Source organism: Patiria miniata, unplaced genomic scaffold, assembly GCF_015706575.1.
Source record: "Patiria miniata isolate m_02_andy unplaced genomic scaffold, ASM1570657v1 HiC_scaffold_29, whole genome shotgun sequence".
NCBI classification, from domain to species: Eukaryota; Metazoa; Echinodermata; class Asteroidea; order Valvatida; family Asterinidae; genus Patiria; species Patiria miniata.
Genome location: NW_024037068.1, coordinates 343,754 through 362,640, shown reverse-complemented (window position 1 = coordinate 362,640; position 18,887 = coordinate 343,754). Strand labels below are relative to the sequence as shown.

General features: G+C 44.3%; 1 protein-coding gene across 1 annotated transcript in view; it reads right to left on the bottom strand.

Annotated features, from left to right (window-relative positions):
- Window positions 1-18,887, bottom strand: part of LOC119736119 (solute carrier organic anion transporter family member 1A4-like) — a 29,426-nt gene that overhangs the window by 5,556 nt on the left and 4,983 nt on the right. The window contains exons 2-4 of the mRNA XM_038210131.1: window positions 3,021-3,620; window positions 2,080-2,281; window positions 1,095-1,433 (exon numbers count right to left, since the gene is read on the bottom strand). Coding sequence (XP_038066059.1) covers window positions 1,095-1,433; window positions 2,080-2,281; window positions 3,021-3,575 — 1,096 coding nt within the window. The 5' untranslated portion in view covers window positions 3,576-3,620. The remainder of the gene's footprint in view (window positions 1-1,094; window positions 1,434-2,079; window positions 2,282-3,020; window positions 3,621-18,887) is intronic.

The window sequence follows — 18,887 nt, the reverse complement described above, 5'->3', positions numbered from 1 at the left end:
ACGTATCGCGCGAGATACGACGACCTTAGTAGACTGACACGAATCTTAACTGACTTTTTCAAAGTTTAGGCCTGCATTATGGTGGAGATGACATTAAAACCCGGACTTTGTTAAATTCTACAGGGTAAGATGTCAAAAAGGTAAGACGAGTTTACTCCTCACAAGTCACGCGGTCTCGGGTCTGAGGTTATTACAAATTGGAGAGTGTGGCCTAGTGGTAAGGATTCCGAATTTCGTTACTCGTGATCAGAGGTTCAGTGGTGCAAATCCCAGCAGCTGGTTATATGTTGTGTCTTTGGGCAAGCAACTTCACCACCACTTGCTTTTGAGCTTCTCCACCCACGAGAGTTAGCTGGGAGTAACTAGTCTTGGCCCAAAACGCTAGTGATCGATAGCGGATGATGCATATGCGCCCTGGCACAACATTAGACCAGTGGGGCTACTCGCACTAACGTCTTGGCTATTTCGAATCAGCGGTTTAATTTGTTCATTATTTTCTCCGTATAGGCTTTCCTACGGAACCAATCAGCGATCGAGAAATAGTTTCAAGGCTCGCCCGACGCTTCAAAACATTCGCAACGTAGTGGTATGTGGCGTGAAGGCGCGACTACTGCGGCAAATGGGAACTGCCGGTTTTTTCCCCAAATTTTTACAGATAGTCCAATTTACATAAAATGGCCACGCCCCTATTGATACGAAATGACCAAGACGTCAGCGAGAGATCGTAAAACATCAATTATGCAAGGGCGCTACAGAACATTGCAAATATCGCTCTCGATCACTGACGTCTTGGGCTTAGACTATAGGGAGTAAGCGGCGATGGACTAGCATCACGTCCAGGGATAAAAGATATATTCTAATTAGTTACATGCTATTGAAACCGGAGATAAACGCCGGCCTGATGGGCCACGTACATTGGCTCGTGACAGATTTTACTTTTTTTTTTACTTACTTCCGTACAATGAACTCAAACCATTGTTACTGTTCATCCCTGTTACTGATATGACTTATGAATTAACTGATATGACTTATGAATTAACTCATTTGTGATGGTCTCCTGACAGAGCCTACTACAACACCGAAAGATACATCACCCTTTTGTTCGGCTTCGGAATCGACGTCCTCGCAGTCGCCCTCTTCAGACAGCCTGGCCCGTCGTCTCGATTTCCTCTCCCGTGATTTGGCATCGCTACCCCAACTGTAGCGCTTGGGTAGCTGCTTGGGGAAACCAAACAGTGGCAGGCAGCTCAGCCCGAAGAACACGCTGCAGACCAGCAATCCCAGCCACCAGGCCCCGACCCAGGCCGGGTGGTCCGGGGAAGGAATGGTGGTGTCCGGGTCTAGGCGGTAGAAATCCACCCAGAACGTCAGGGAGTAGGAGCTGATGAAGAAACCGATCATGGTGCCCACGCCGTACATGCTCTGAATAATACCTATAGACATAAAAGAAAACCCGGAACAACTACAACCAATTCTTTCTCGGGCTTCAATCACTTCTCAAAACGGAAGGGGGGGAGAGACACACCTTGATCATAACTAATGCGAGAGCGAAGCACGAAGCCCTAACAGCATGGGGTTTGGGGGCCGCCTAAGGACCCCAAAACATCTTGGATTCTAGATGCTCTGTGGTGCAATCTGAGGCAATTTCTGACCTCCAAAAACAAGGGTTTTTTTAGCAAAAGATCATGTTTTAAACATCATGTACAAGTTTGGAGTCATCAAATCAGCTATATTCTGAGCTACAGGAATCATTATAGTAGGCTACAATTTTAATTCGGGGACGAAAAAGTTGTTGCAAGTTGTTGCATTTAGCAGTCTCCTGTTCTGATGCATTGCACTCCTGCAATCTGATGCATTTAGCAGGGTATAGATACGTGGTACCAAGGCTGACACGTAATAGCTCACTGCATTCTGTTGCATTTGGCAGGGTTCTCATTTTGGGTGTGTCGCATTCTGTTGCATTTGGCAGGGTGCATTGGGGTTTATAAGAGAGCTGCATTAATAGTGCAGTGGAATGTATAACTCTGGTTGCTGGTTCAACTTCAATTATTGTGTTTGACTCCACAAACTTTTACATACCTACATACACGGCAGTGGTTTCTGTTTTGCAGTTGTCATCGATGTACGACAAGGAGAGCGTCGGGATGGCAGCGTAGCCAGCACCGCTAATCACTGAGCCGGCGACCATGATCCAAAAGGCAGCGTCGTTCTGTGCACCGACCGCGTAGTATGAGTTGCACCAGTCGGTGGAATTAGCAGCCGTGCAAACGAGGGTATCAACCTGAATCAACGAATCGGCAATTTAGATCAAGGAAAAGGCTAGCCTTACACCAAGGCCATCGTGGCTTAACTTGCCCGCATTCAAAGCGGCGAATGGCCTGGGCGAAAGGCTAGGAAAAGGCTTGCAAACAAACGCTTCTACGTGTGATTAATGCTGCTTCGTCTCCTTAATTTTTCATCAACTCAAAAAGTGAAGCTTGTACAGTGTGACGACAATCGCTAATAAAAAATCCACGTTTAAAGCTATAATTTTCAGTCAGATTTAAGTTACTTCTTTAGTGAGCAACTGGGTATTCTTTCTGTTGAGGTTTCTTACATTGAGAGACTCGAGGCCTTGAACTTTTAGAGTTTAAAATTGTGAATTGTTCTAGTTTTTGTTCACCACATTAGGATACTATAGTTTCATCGCTCCAAACGTCCACGAAGTACATGTAATATAGTTTCAAATGAGAAATATTTTCATTAATATATAAATTGTTTGGATCCCAGTTTTATTTTTTTTTGAAAAAAGGGTATATTTTTGGCGTCACGATATTCGTTTTGCCTCATGCACGCATTGCTTCACTTTCACATTAGTATGATATGAGCCGGTGTTTATGAAATTTGGACTCCTATGACATCCATTCCCTTCTACCTTGGGACTCTATCATTGTTCTGTCCGCTGCAGCGGCCATGCACGATACAGTCCATGAGTCCGTGTTTCAATGGAGTCCAAAAAGTCCATACTACACCTTCCGTACCTGGCCACTCGAGGGTACGGCGTCGTACTTGCCGAACACGAACTGCGGCAGGGCGTTCAGAAACGTCCCCAAAGCTATCAGCACGACCCCCGAGGCGATCCAGCGCGGGCGATTGGTGCCGCGACGCCCGCCGAAGTACGACACGAACGGCAGAGCCACCATGTTGCCCGCGCTGTACATCGTAACCAGCACGCCCAGGTTGGACGCCGACAGGCGGTAGCGGGTCTCGATGGAAGTGGTGATGCCCGTGAAGGCTCCCAGGGATACGGCGTCTCCGAAGACGACCAGGCAGACGCAGACGAGGAAGAACACCGGGGAGAGGAGCCTCTGGGCCCATAGGGGCTTCCAGAAGCAACAGCAGGTGTAACTTTCGTCCTGTTCCTGGGGGTACCTAACACCGGATGATGTCTCCGAGGCAGCAAGTGATGACCTTCTCGGCCGGTAGACATCACCAACCATCTTGTCGTCATTGGGGTTGTTGTTGTCTTCATCTTTTTCGCATTTTGGAACTTCCTGGCTGGCTGGGCCTGGGGTCAGCTGATGTTCATTCTCCATATTTTTTTTCACCCACCGGTTATCGAATCCTTAGGTTAGAAAATTCTAAAGGAAAAAGTAAAATATAATTTGTCCAATGCACTTATACGAATTGGCACAATAATGCAGAATACCCCGCCACTTAGTTATCCCACCTCGTATAGGTGACTCCCGGATACGGGGTCACGCTTGATTGCTCTACCACAACATACGCATGTGTGCACTTCCCACTCCGTATAACCCATAATATCTGCGTACACTGCTGTTTAAAAGGTCACAAAATGGTTAAAGTTTCCATCCACTTCCCCTGCTGTCTTTTTAAAAACCAATGGATCACCCAATTGACCAATTGTGACCCAGCAAGGCTCAGAATGCTCGTTACCATTGTAAGACCAAACGAATAAATAAATAAGACCATACGCATAACATATAAACCCTCCAATGTAAACATGCATTCTGTTCCAACTTGTCATTTCAGTCAAAATCAAACAAGTGACTGTTTTCAATAGTTATGAATTCCCAGCCTACATTAAATAGCTAACCCTGCTAAATTGTAAATGCAACAGAATGCACCAGTGGAAAAAAGTTGTTGCAGGTTGTTGCATTTAGCAGTCAACGCTAGTCTCCTAATCTGATGCACTCTGTTGCCGCATTTAGCAGGCGTGGCTTTCGATAAATTACTGGATTCTGTTGCATTTAGCATGGTCAGAGAAAATGTATACAGGTGCATTTTGTTGCACTGGGAAGTGAAGTAGTTATATTTTTATCTTGCTGGTATATACCAATAAGGTAATGGTCATTCAAGTTTGTATTTATTCCCATGAGGTGCTGGCTTGAGGAAAAGGGGTCATGTACTGACTGTTTATTGTTCAAGGCTGGGTAATTCCATTATGTATGTGCAAGGGTAAGTTAAAAAAAAAATAGGATTAAATTGTATACTTGATGGGATATTAACAATATGTATTAGGTAATGTTAGGTAAGTATTAGGTAACATTAGGTAAGTATTTGTGTATGAAAAGGTAAGTAAAATTATTCTTTTCATGGAAACTTTTGCATTTGAATATGAATGATATGAAAAAAGTATATAAGGCCCTGTAAATTGCAAACCTGTGTCACTTTGGTACCAACCGCCGACATGACAAATAGAGAAGTAAAAGATTTGCAGCAAGGCTTGGACAGAGAGGAGAGGGAGATTTTCATGGGGATGGTGAGTAGTGGAAAGAAAAGAAAACGTGCCGAGACAGCTGAGAGTCTACCTACTGTGGCGAGCGAAGGAAAGGGATAGGGAGGAAAGGGCGAGGGAGGAAAGAGCAAAGGAGGAAAGAGCAAGAAAAAGGCTGGAGGAAAAGCAAAGGTCTACTGGATAAGAGATATGATGCCGTCTACCAAGAGAGACAGAAGCAGGAGGAGAGAGAGGTGCTGAAGGAAGCTTTGAGGCGGAGTTGTATCGAGGCAGATGTACCGATGATACTGGGCAACTTCAGGGCAAAAGTTAACGTCTCAGAGTCGGAAGAAGAGGAGTATCTTGACAGAGTTGTCCAGCAGCTGCAGAATGAAGAAGACAGTGCTTGCTGTGGAATCTCTTCATCTCAAAGTCAAGAGATGGATGATCAGAGTGATAGAGGGGAACAACTGCATCCAGAGTCAGGAGAGTTGGACGTTCAGGAGATGGAGGATGGGAGGATGTCCATGCAGTCTGGTGAAGAAGAGGAGGATCAGTTTGAAGAGGAGACGGAGGAGGATGATGATGGGGAGGAACAGGAGATGGAGGCAGAAGGTAGTGCTGCACCAAAGAAGAAGAGAAAGAAGCGTGCAAAGAAGCAGTACACACCGGACACGGACAATGACCCCAGCTCGCCCAGCACAGATGATGAGTTGTATGAGGCAGATGACTATGGATGGCGGCGGACACTACATAAGATTCGAGTTCGCAAATTTCAAGGAGCGAAACCAAGTGGGCTAACTTTCCAACGACACCAAACACCGGTGCAGTATTTCTTGGCATTTTTCCCTGTGGCACTGTTTGTCCAAATTGCTCATTGGACAAACGGTAACATTCGAAAGGCAGGAAGCCAGCTCCTCACGACAGTCGACGAGGTGCGGGCCTGGTTGGGGATACATCTCGTCATGGGATTGGTTCGCATTCCGTACTACCAGGACTACTGGTCTTCAGAGCCAGGCTATTACAACCGTCTGATATCAACAACCATGACAAGGAGCCGGTTTGATTTCCTAACCCAACACTTTGCCTGTTCAGATCCTCCTACCAATCCCGAACGATATCCACATGACAACCCAACAATGTTCACCGACAAGGCACACAAGTATAACTACATGGCGAAGCATCCACTTTACCCTCTCCAGCCTGTTTGGGACACCGTCCTGTCCAAGTGTAGAGCCAATTTCAACCTTGGCAGAAACCTTGCAATAGATGAGGCAATGGTGAAGTACTCCGGCTTCAAGGCCCATGTCCGGAAATTCTTCATGCCACTGAAACCAATCAGAACCGGCTTCAAATTGTACGCACCAGAAAATTAAGCACCAGAAAATCAAGAACCTTAACAAGGTGCCACGAGGCAGCTTTTACAGCAGACAGGCAGGTCAGCTTACTGTTGTCGCCTGGAAGGATTCTAAAGTCATGATGCTGGTGAGCACAGCGCATCAAGGGCACCGGAATCGCCTGATCGACCAGGTTGAGCGTAAGATCGTCGATGGCGGCGGAAGACGGCGGAAGACGGCTGTTCCTGCCCCACGACAGGCCATTGATTACACCATCTCCACGGGAGGTGTGGACAGGGCTGACCAGCTTCGGTCTTACTACACTTGTTCTAGAAAGTCTCAGAAGTGGTGGGAAAAGCTGATGTATTTCCTCGTCGACGTATGCAGAGTAAATGCATGGCTCTCCTATGTCCACCATCACCCTGCCACCCACATCGCATCTTCATCTGCATCTGAGGATGACCTGGAACGGCCTGACATGCAGAGTGGCACCATCAGCCACTCCAAGTTCATCATGGAGGTAGCCAAGGGGCTGATCGATGGGCATTCTAAAGGCAGCGCTCCTCGCCAGTCAAGAACCCAACCACTGTCTTCACACAGCGCTCCACTCTACCAGAGACAACGCATGCCTGGGAAGTACGCGAAGCAGTGCAGGTGGTGCCTGCGCACCAAGAAGTCCACCAAGCGGGTGCCAATGACTCGCCATGACTGCCTCTCCTGCAATGTGAACTTGTGTGAAGGGAGATGCTTTCAGCTGTTCCACGGCGCTCATCAGTAGTCACGCCCTCCAACATGGGCAACCTCCCCCCCCTTCCCAAGAAGTAAATGATAAGAAAGAGAAAAGAACAAAGAAAAAGACAAGAAAAGACAAGAAAAGAAAAGAAGCAAAAAAAAAAACCAAAGCAAAGCATAGCAAAGAAAAGTTGAACACCAAAAAAAGAAAGTACTTTTTGTTTTTTTGTTTATTATAGAAAGAAACCAAAAGAAAATCATATGTACATTTGTAAATAAACCCATTCTGGAAAGACAACAGACAAAGAAAGTTATTATGTTCATTCTCCAAAGCATAGCAAAGAAAAGAAAAGTTGAACACCAAAGAAAGAAAGTACTTTTTGTTTGCTTTTGTTTATTATAGAAAGAAACCTAAAGAAAATCATATGTACTTTTGTAAATAAACCCATTCTGGAAAGACACCAGACAAAGAAAGTTATTATGTTCATTCTTGTTCCTTCTAGAAACACAAAGATACAAGGATCCCTTATGTTTATTTTTTGTTTGCAAAAGTGGCAATGATGGAAAGACATGTACCAGTGAGACACAAAGCAGTGCAGCTAAAAACTAAGCAAAAAAAACCATGATAAACATGTAAGCCACCAGCAAAGTGCCACAGAATCCATCCTGTACATGTGAGCACCCAGCACAGTGCCACAGAATCCACCCCTGCATTCTGTTGCATTCAACAGGGTAGGTACTTGGTACCAGGACTAGCACATATTAGTTCAATGCACAGTGCAACAAAATTAGTCCCTGGGATAGGGCCATTTAATCGCAAAATTTTACGATTTATCTTAATGAAAAAAAGTAAAACTGCTGCAAACTGCTTACTGAATGGATGGACCTGAAATATATCAATCTTAAAATTAATGTGGCCACTCTTCTGTCACTACCCACAGAACCATTGGTAACATCACTTGTAACACCTCTAATGTCATATATCTCATTTCTTGCAGGGTCTGTGGAGTGCAGTATGTAGGTGAGACTAAGAATACGCTCAAGAAGCGTTTCTATGCCCACCGGTCAACGGTCAACACCAAGAAACTAGACACCCCTGTTGGTCATCACTTCAACCTGCCTAACCACTCCATTTCTGATATGATTTTGCAGGGCATTGAATCTCTTGGCCATCGCAAGGACTCAGTTCGCCTCAGCAGAGAGAAAGTGTGGATGAATCGTCTTCGAACTATTCAACCACATGGTCTCAACATCCAACTTGGAAATGATTAATCCTTTTCTTCCTCCATTGTCTTCTGTTACAGATAATCCATCTGGTCTTCCTTGTTTGTGTTTACCCATCTTCCCCCATCTTTCATCCCTTTCCACCTCAATACTGTTCCCCCCCCCCCCCCACATCATCCCTTCACTCTCACACTCTTTTGTCCGTTCCCACTCCCTGTGACCTTTGATCCTTCCCCTTTCTGGTCCCTCCCCTGTTTACACAAGACCCCTTGTGGTTTGCCATCTCCCTTTGTTTCTTTGTTCTCTCATCCACCCTCACCTGCATCTTTCCACACCTTTCCCACCTAATCCTCCTTTTGTGTTTCTTCTTTCAGCCCTGCATGTTTGTGTGCACCCCCATGTTAATGTATGTACCTCTGTCATTTCTGTTTTAGCCTCTGAAGAAGAACTTGCTAAGTTCGCAACGTCAGGCCACATTAATTTTAAGATTGATTTATCTTAATGTTATTTTCTGTTGTAGGGTACATTGGGACGTCCGAAAATGGTGCTCTTAAGTTGCACAGCCGGTCTTTTTGCCTTCCAGCTCCAAAAAACTGATATTTTGGGGGCTTATTTTTTGAGAAACGGCTAAAATCATATTTTGGGCCTCTGCTCTCTCCAAAATGGTCCCGTCGTGACCTGTTTGCACTTTTTACCATTCTGATAGGATAGGTAAACAAGAAAAAATATGGTTGGTTCCAATTTTATCCGTTTTCGTGTTCCCAGGGCATATATTGCTTTGCGGACACCCCCCAAATCCTGTGACTTTGCCCTGTTTGGGGACAGAAATGAGTTTGAAACTCACACTTATTCCAAAGATACACACTTTTTTTATAATTATAAACTGCCTGAGACCACAAGCTTTAATTTAAGTGATAGATTAGCTTCCTGTCTTGAAAATTGGGCTCGCCATGGCCATTTTTGCTTCCCCTACCCCTAAATCACTCAAAACGGCTGTATAGTGGTTGGCTTAGCAAACCTATTGTGCACTTTATGATAACAGTGCCAAATTTGGTACAGAGGTAGACCAATATCATATCAACAAATGTGGATATTGGAGCATTGTAGATATTGCCCTTGATGGCCGTGGGAGCCATCATTTTAAAAGTGCTGAGTCATGCTGAGTCAGCACTATTTTGTAATGCGTTTTCTCGAGCAATATGGAGGCTAACTTGTTTGTCTGGTTTTTTCTACACGCTTGGATGGGAAGCAGGCATGAACAATGAATTTTCTTTCATTACCTTATTGAAAAAACTTAATAATGCCTGCCAGGTGATGTCAGGCCTGGCTACACCTGCAAGAATTGTACTGCACTGTAATGTAGAATACAGACATATATGTTGTTCTACACAAAGTTACATGTAGTTGGGAATTGGATTTCTGACTCGCCAAAAATGACGTCCTGACAATGTTTAAGACTTTCCACTATCATAGCAGGAATGGGTCTGGTAAAAACCTTGCCACACAAATAAAAATCAACTGATTTTAGTCACAAAAAATGCGGAATCAGCAAATTTTTTTAAATGCAATTCTGTTTCAAGCTTCGGTGAAAAAAAAATTCTAGGTCATTTCTATCACCGTTAACCTTAGTTTCCGTATACAGATATGCTTTTAAAATGCACCGATGGTGATTCTTTGTTATTTATGGGGTGTCGAGGGACAAGCTGGCTAAAAGTTGGAGGGGGGGGGGGGGTTCGGACTGTCAACAATATCTATGCACATTCCTAATATGTTGCATTTGTTGTCTATTATGTACAAATATGTGAAAATATGTCATGGGAACACCATTTGTGGAAACGTACGGAGCACATTTATAACATATATATTTGCTAAAGAAAAGGCCTATATGCACTGGGATATTTTTTTTCGGGGGGGGGGGGGGGCAGAACACGATCCCACCTTCCCCCCACGATCCTCCCTCCCCCGGGGCCATGTCCAAAATTTCCGGATTGGTTTGTATAATGTATTTCATTAGTTACACGTTTTTAGTGCAGCCTGGGCATGTTGGTCAGTGACAGGTCCAACTTACAGGTCCAACTTAACGAAGTCTTACAGCTACAGAAGCTTTTTGAAATTGCTTCCACACAACGAAATAAGCAAAACGAATACAACCAATGGATTATGATATTTTAGTTGGTTTGGAAAAAAAACGGATGACAAAATGTGGCATAGTAGTGAGCCCTGCAAACTGACCTCCTCCAACGGTGGATTAAAGGGGGAGGGCGGGGGGGGGGGGGGCAACGGGGCCACGCCCCCTTTGTTTTTAGTTACGTCGCTCAAAAAGGCAGCTACTGCGTATACACCGCCCACAAAACTTTCCATATTAAACACAATTTTTTTTGGGGGGGGGGGAAATCTAGTTGAAGAAAAAATGTGTCCAAAAATTTACGCCCCAAATTTAATATAAAAACATGGGGAGGAGGTGTACATTTATTGTTTTTGTTGAGTTTTGTGGGTGGTGGTACGGTGTATGCAATAGCTGCCTTTTAAGCGACGTTACTAAAAAGAAAGAGGGGCGTGGCCCCGCTGCTCCCCCTGCCCTCCCCCTTTAATCCGCCGTTGGTGAGGTCAGTTTGTGGAGCTTCGGCCCCACTCTGCCACTTTTAGTCATCCGTTTTGTTCCAAACCAACAGAAATGTCGTATCTCTAATTCATTGGTATCATTTTGCTTATTTTGTTGTGTGGAAGCAATTTCAAAAAGTTTCTATAGCTATATAAGATTTCGTTAAGTTGGACCCGTTTACCATGCATGCCCGGGCTGCACTAAAAAAACGTGTAATTAATGAAATACATGCACAAACTAATCCATTTTTCTATGGACAGATTGAACACGATCGGGAATGTGGGGCATTGCCCGAAGGGAGGAGGGATCGTGGGGGGGGGGGGGGAGGTGGGTTCACGTTTGCCCCCCCCCCCCTGAAAAAATTAGGAGTGCGTATATATAGGCCTATTCTTTTAGCAAATGTTGTACCTAAATGTGCTGTGTAAGTTTTCCCTAGATGGTGTTCCCATGACATATTTACACCCATTTGCACATACTAGACCACGAGTGCGCATGTACTAGGAATTCGATATGCATAGATATTGTTAATAGTCCAAACCCCGCCCCCTGCCCCCCACCCCTCCAACCTTTAACCACCTTTTCCTTCAACACCCCATAAATTACCATCGCTGCATTTTACAAGCATGTCTGTAAACGGATACTTTGGTTAACTTTATGAAAATGATCTAGACATCTTTTTTTTTTTTTACCTAAGTTAGAAACATAATGGCATTCAAAAACGCTGATTCGGCATTTTTCGTGACTAAAATCAGTTGATTTTTATCTGTGGGACAAGGTTTTTGCCAGACCCATTCCTGCTATGATAGTGGAAGGTCTTAAACATTGTCAGGACGTCATTATTGGCGAGTTAAAACTTGAATTCCCAACTAATGTTGTGCAGGTCTACATATACATCTGTATTCTACATTACAGTGCAGTACAATAAGACATTTGCGTGTAACCTATACCCTTTGGGATTTACATTTGAAAAACGTCTGGTACAATGACTTGCTCAGAATGCTTGGCACATTTTAACTGTGAATTCTCCAGACCAAAGACACTGTTGCTAATCACATGATTCGGGGCAAGCTCTTGCATAGTTACGTAAGAGACGCTCAGCACCAATACATCGTTGGGTGAGAATGGCACAAAGACACCAGACCATGCCGGAGCTGGGGGTTGCTAGCATAAAGCTTGCCCTGAATCACGTGATATAGTAACAGTCTCTTTGGTCGGGAGAATGCTAGGTTAAAACGTGCAAAGCATTGTATTAAGTCAGCGTTCCATATTTTATTCAAATTTAACACGCAAATGGCTTATTCTTGCAGGTGCAGCCAGGCCTGACATCACCTGGCAGGCATTATTACGTTTTTTTTTAATGACGTATTGAAAGAAAATCCATTGTTCATGCCTGTTTCGCCTCCAAGCGTGTAGAAAAAAGGCAGAAAACATGGTAGCCTCCATATTGCACGAGAAAACGCATTACAAAATAGTGCTGACTCAGCATGACTCAGCACTTTTAAAATGATGGCTGCCACGGCCATCAAGGGCCAGATCTGCAATGCTCCAATATCCACATTTGTTGATATGATATTGGTCTACCTCTGCACAATGCACAATATGTTTGCTATGCCAACCACTATACAGCCATTTTGAGTGATTTAGGGGTAGGGGAAGCAAAAATGGCCATGGCGAGCCAAATTTTTCAAGAAAGAAAGCTTATCTACCACTTAAATTAAAGCTTGTGGTTTAAGGCAGTTTTTAAATTATAAAGAAAGTGTGTATCTTTGGAATAAGTGTGAGTTTCAAGCTCATTTCTGTCCCCAAACAGGGCAAAGTTACAGGATTTGGGGGGGGGGGGTGTCCGCAAAGCAATATATGCCCTGGGAACACGAATACGGATAAACTTGGGACCAACCATATTTTTTCTTGTTTACCCATCCTATCAGGATTGTAAAAAGTGCAAACAAGTCAAGACTGGACCATTTTTGAGAGAGCAGAGACCAAAAATATGATTTTAGCCGTTTCTAAAAAAACTAGCTCCCAAAATATCAGTTTTTTGGAGCTGGAAGGCAAAAATACCATCTGTGCAACTTAAGAGCACCATTTCCGGATGTCCAAAGGTACCCTACAACAGAAAATAATATTGAGATTAATCATAAAATTTTGCAATTAAATGGCCCTATCCCAGGGACTAAATCCATGCACTGCTGCATACTGTTGCATTTAGCAGGGTTCATATTTCTGGCCTGTGCATTCTGTTGCATTTGGCAGGGTGCCTGGAGAATGCCCCTAGGGGGTTAGGGTTAGGCTGGATTGACTGGCTAGAACTGCTTCAGTAACTTGATACGGCTTTAATACCACAACTTGCCTGCTTTGTTTGTTGACCCAGTTTGACTAGACACGTACTCACCAACCTCGTCCCCTGTGCTTACTTTATTTCCAACACGGTTTCCAATAGTAAACCCTGGATAGGAAACTTTCTTCCTGCATCCTGATTCGATATCGCAATTGGCTAGTAATGGATTTTTATCGTGTACTTGTGTGTTGTTATTCACAACGTGCAGCACGTGTTTTCGCGATCATTCGTCCACGCCTTCTCGAAAATATTAATTTCCTTTCCAATGTGTTAATATTAACATGAAATTTGATACTGCATATTGTTTCGTTAAGATCGTAGCAGTTTAATTGAATAAAAATCGTGTTCTCGTAACTCACGCCATGCTCGCGCTGCTACGAACTCTGTTTCTACCCCAGACACCGCATACAAAAACAAACGCTAATGTAATGCACATGCAGGCACCAGACTATTCCTCATTTGCATACGTGTTCAAAAATCTTGCACATGCAAATGATCCAATACCAGGGTGAGAGAGCAGGTAGTGATGGGCGCGTACTGCTCGACACTCTGGGTACGAGGTTGCGTACACACTGCTTGCTTGACATAACGATCTGACTGCTGGAGACTATTTTGTTGTCAGTATAGCCAGGGGAAATGGAGGTGCACAGGGGCGTAGCAAAGGCATTTTCATTGTGGAGGTGGGGGTGGGGTGGGGCTGGGGTGTGGAAGTAATTTTGCTGACTGAGAAGTCCTTTTGGTGTGGGGTGTGGGGCCCGCTTAAGGGCCCGGGAAACTTTTGGATTGAAGTTGCTCTGTGGTGCAATCTGAGGCATTTCCTGGCCAATTTCAACCGACTTTTTAACTTAAATTTGCTCTTTTTTGGTGGTCAGTTTTTATATTTATTTTTTTTCCCGAGTGGGACTCATCACTATGAACTCGTCACCGAAGGGACCTCGGGGAGGGTGGAAGGGATGAATGGCATCATTGCATGATGATTAACCCCAGACATCATTGCCTCCGGCGTGAACAATTCACTGCATATCGCGCTTTCTGTTCCACGGTTAAGTGTTAGTAGTGTAGGTAGACTGTTGAGCACACTTTGACCTTTGGCAAAGAAATATACAAAGGTCACATAAATATGTAAATATGTAGATACAGATATAAATATGAATTAATGGGGTTAGGAAATTCTGGCACAGTTTGACCCTTAATGAATGGATGGGATGAATAAGGAATAGGTGAGGGTAAGGAACCGGGTACAGTTTGACCTATTCTATGGGAAAGATTGCATATAATATTTATGTATGGGGGGAAATATAAAAATTTATAGTACATTTTGACCTTAACCCTAACAATACAGTATACATGTAGTTATGTATTTACACGTGTATTACATGCGGTTTACGCAATCCGAAGACGACCACCTGTGGCCGGCAGTAGTTAATCCTCTCGGACAATAGACTGTTGACGTAGGTGGCCGGAGGTGAGCGTCGATCCCACATAATCCTGTGGACAATAGACTGTTGACGCACGTGCGCTCTCGTGTGGCGAGTTGGTAATCTGTCGGGCAATAGGACTTTAAGAGGCCGGAAGTAATTATTGATCACTCCGTGGGGGTTAGCCGGAACAGATCGATATTTCTCGAAAGGGGCCACCGTAGGCCGTGGTGTGAGGCATAGTTTAGAAATGGTGTCACGAGCTATATTTAGGGATATCGTCTCTAATTATTTTTAACCTCTGCGTTTCGTACGTGAAAAAAAGTCAACGAAACTGTCGGACTACCGATCATTCGGTCATTTATAAATTGTAGAGCAACAGTATCATGACATCATAGAGCTACAACACGTACTGCGTAACACTACCTAGAAATGGATATCTACAGCGAAATACAAAATTGTCAAACGCACGAAGAGCTCGGTTTGATCTTGGATACCGTTTCACTCAACGCTGAACAATTTGCATTTGCTCTGAATCGGCTGTACGAGCTGACTTTACCAAACAACCAAGATGAAGAAGAAGACGAACCGTATCAATATGGGTACGGCAACGACGGCGCCTCGGATGATCCGATGGTACCGGCTGAGCAAGATTCTCAAGAGGACATAAGGGACGGTAACAACGATGGCGCCTCAGAGGATGATCCGATGGTACCAGCGGAGCAAGATTTTCAAGCGGACGGGCAAGGTAACGACGACGGCTCAGACGATGATGATGATGATCCGTGGGCAGCGGCCGAGGAAGGTTTTCAAGAGGACGAGGAGAATCAGCCGCCGAGGAAGAGGATTCGGGTGGAGAGACCAGAAGATTATTACGATATTGTAGAAGTGCAAGAGAAATTTGTGAAAAGAAATATCAAGCCACGACTTTTGATTATAGAGTTCAGTTCAGGGACTTGGAAGACCTATCATTGCGAGAGTTTTTGCCACGCCTGGGTTCTATTTTTGAGAGTATTTTGGCAAGGTTGACAGCTGGTCTCCTCGGTGAAGACAGAGTAGGGTTGGTGTTTCAATCCAGTTATTTGAATTATCCAATTTCCTTGCCGTTTTTACGCGTAGACGAATTAACGGTGGAGAGATTTCTGGCGCGCATAGAACAAGTGTTGCAGTCGTATCAACATCTTCGATTGGATGACAGGGTAGACATCCATTTCGTACACATGCGGTTGCCGCAGGGGGGAAAGACTAGCAACAAAAAGGGCGTGGTAAAAATTCACGACATGTTACGGGATAAGGCGTCCGTCATTCAGATCAAAGACAACAAGACGGAATTGTGTTGCGCCACGGCGAAAGTGACCGGAATAGCCATCAAAGAAAACCACCCAAAACTTAAACAAGTCAAAATGAGTCGCAAAGAGCATTCGCTCTTATGGTTATCAAAACATCTCTGGTCCTTAAAGTTACGGTTGCATTCTGAACAGTGTACCCAGGTAGTTATTTCGCCCGACTCACAGCCGGGAGAAAAACACAGTTTACAATCGTCTACGCATCTCGTGTGTTTCTCTTTGGAATCGTAACCTACTTGACACATGTCACAAAAGTAACACCTGTTCACAAATGCCTTCATCGATGTAACCAGATCGTAGTGATTATCGTGGAAATACAAATATATGGTGTGCCGTCGGACGGGCCCTTTGAAAATACACGCATTAAAATGATCGGCTAATAAAACCATAATGCGATAATCGGGAAGGACGTCCTGGAATTTCTGTATCTCTTCGAGACTGCACTGACCTTCTTTTACGCCCGCTTTACCGTGCAAATCCCGGGCCAGGTACTCTTGCTCTTTGCGACTCATTTTGATTTGCTTAAGTTTTGGGTGGTTTTCTTTGATGGCTATTCCGGTCACTTTCGCCGTGGCGCAACACAATTCCGTCTTGTTGTCTTTGATCTGAATGACGGACGCCTTATCCCGTAACATGTCGTGAATTTTTACCACGTCCTTTTTGTTGCTAGTCTTTCCCCCCTGCGGCAACCGCATGTGTACGAAATGGATGTCTACCATGTCATCCAATCGAAGATGTTGATACGACTGCAACACTTGTTCTATGCGCGCCAGAAATCTCTCCACCGTTAATTCGTCTACGCGTAAAAACGGCAAGGAAATTGGATAATTCAAATAACTGGATTGAAACACCAACCTTACTCTGTCTTCACCGGGGAGACCAGCTGTTAACCTTGCCAAAATACTCTGAAAAATAGAACCCAGGCGTGGCAAAAACTCTCGCAATGATAGGTCTTCCAAGTCCCTGAACTGAACTCTATAATCAAAAGTCGTGGCTTGATATTTCTTTTCACAAATTTCTCTTGCACTTCTACAATATCGTAATAATCTTCTGGTCTCTCCACCCGAATCCTCTTCCTCGGCGGCTGATTCTCCTCGTCCTCTTGAAAACCTTCCTCGGCCGCTGCCCACGGATCATCATCATCATCGTCTGAGCCGTCGTCGTTACCTTGCCCGTCCGCTTGAAAATCTTGCTCCGCTGGTACCATCGGATCATCCTCTGAGGCGCCATCGTTGTTACCGTCCCTTATGTCCTCTTGAGAATCTTGCTCAGCCGGTACCATCGGATCATCCGAGGCGCCGTCGTTGCCGTACCCATATTGATACGGTTCGTCTTCTTCTTCATCTTGGTTGTTTGGTAAAGTCAGCTCGTACAGCCGATTCAGAGCAAATGCAAATTGTTCAGCGTTGAGTGAAACGGTATCCAAGATCAAACCGAGCTCTTCGTGCGTTTGACAATTTTGTATTTCGCTGTAGATATCCATTTCTAGATAGTGTTACGCAGTACGTGTTGTAGCTCTATGATGTCATGATACTGTTGCTCTACAATTTATAAATGACCGAATGATCGGTAGTCCGACAGTTTCGTTGACTTTTTTTCACGTACGAACGCAGAGGTTAAAAATAATTAGTGACGATATCCCTAAATATAGCTCGTGACACCATCTCTAAACTATGCCTCACACCACGGCCTACGGTGGCCCCTTTCGAGAAATATCGATCTGTTCCGGCTAACCCCCACGGAGTGATCAATAATTACTTCCGGCCACTTAAAGTCCTATTGTCCGACAGATTACCCACTCGCCACACGAGAGCGCACGTGCGTCAACAGTCTATTGTCCACAGGATTATCTGGGATCGATGCTCACCTCCGGCCACCTACGTCAACAGTCTATTGTCCGAGAGGATTAACTACTGCCGGCCACAGGTGGTCGTCTTCGGATTGCGTAAACCGCATGTAATACACGTGTAAATACATAACTACATGTATACTGTATTGTTAGGGTTAAGGTCAAAATGTACTATAAATTTTTATATTTCCCCCCATACATATATGCAATCTTTCCCATAGAATAGGTCAAACTGTACCCGGTTCCTTACCCTCACCTATTCCTTATTCATCCCATCCATTCATTAAGGGTCAAACTGTGCCAGAATTTCCTAACCCCATTAATTCATATTACATATTTACATATATCTACATATTTACATATTTATGTGACCTTTGCATATTTCTATGCCAAAGGTCAAAGTGTGCTCAACAGTCTACCTACACTACTAGTGTTAATGTTCCGCCCACTGTTTCAGGTCAGGGCAAGGCTAAGATTTCAGATTTACAGATCTGTGGCAACTTGAACAGATGTAAGGACCATATGATTTATTGTTCTGTGGCAACTTTGAACTAGGTGACCTGAATGGGTCACTAATAATTCTCAAGTCTACAAGAACTTGGGGTCAACTGGGGTCAATATACAACATAATAAACAATTACCAAGAAGTGTTTTGCTTTTAAAGCCATCTTTTTTGTTTAATTTTGAGGCACTAAATACCGATTTAAGCCCTAAATGCCGACTGAGGAAAATTATTGGGGACGTGTCACCCCCACACCCCTGTTTGCTACACCACTGGAGGTGAATCTTGACTGTCTGTTTTAATGGCAGGAGGGTTGACGAATAAAATCAGACCAAACGAATAAAATACTCGTGCTCGTGGCAAAGTACTCGTACTGTACTCTTATGAAATAGTACTCGACTACAGAACTGCACTTTGAGATTATTTTTATACTTCATGGATTTCACAGTGTTTAGGTTTTCACCGGCTGACGTCATAGCCTTCAGCCTAGCTTGAGTAACTCCAGATCCAACGCTTCTCGGGATTCGACATGGAGCTGGAGCTAAAACTACATGTACATGTATATGTGTTGTTGATACTAGATTCTTAGAGGCCCTAAAAAACGGGACTCTCCGTATCTGTATCACAAAAATTGTGATTTCTCCCTCTATTAATGCCAACTCAGTTCCACAAAATATGTTTAATGGAATCTGGGTTGGGAAACTAGAGGGGGAAAGCAGGGGGGGGGGGGGCGGAAGGGGTAACGCCCTGTACGTTGAAATTTATCTCATTTCCCCCTCGCGACGTGGGCAGTTCGAAGCTCCGTCGTTAACGCACGTAGCT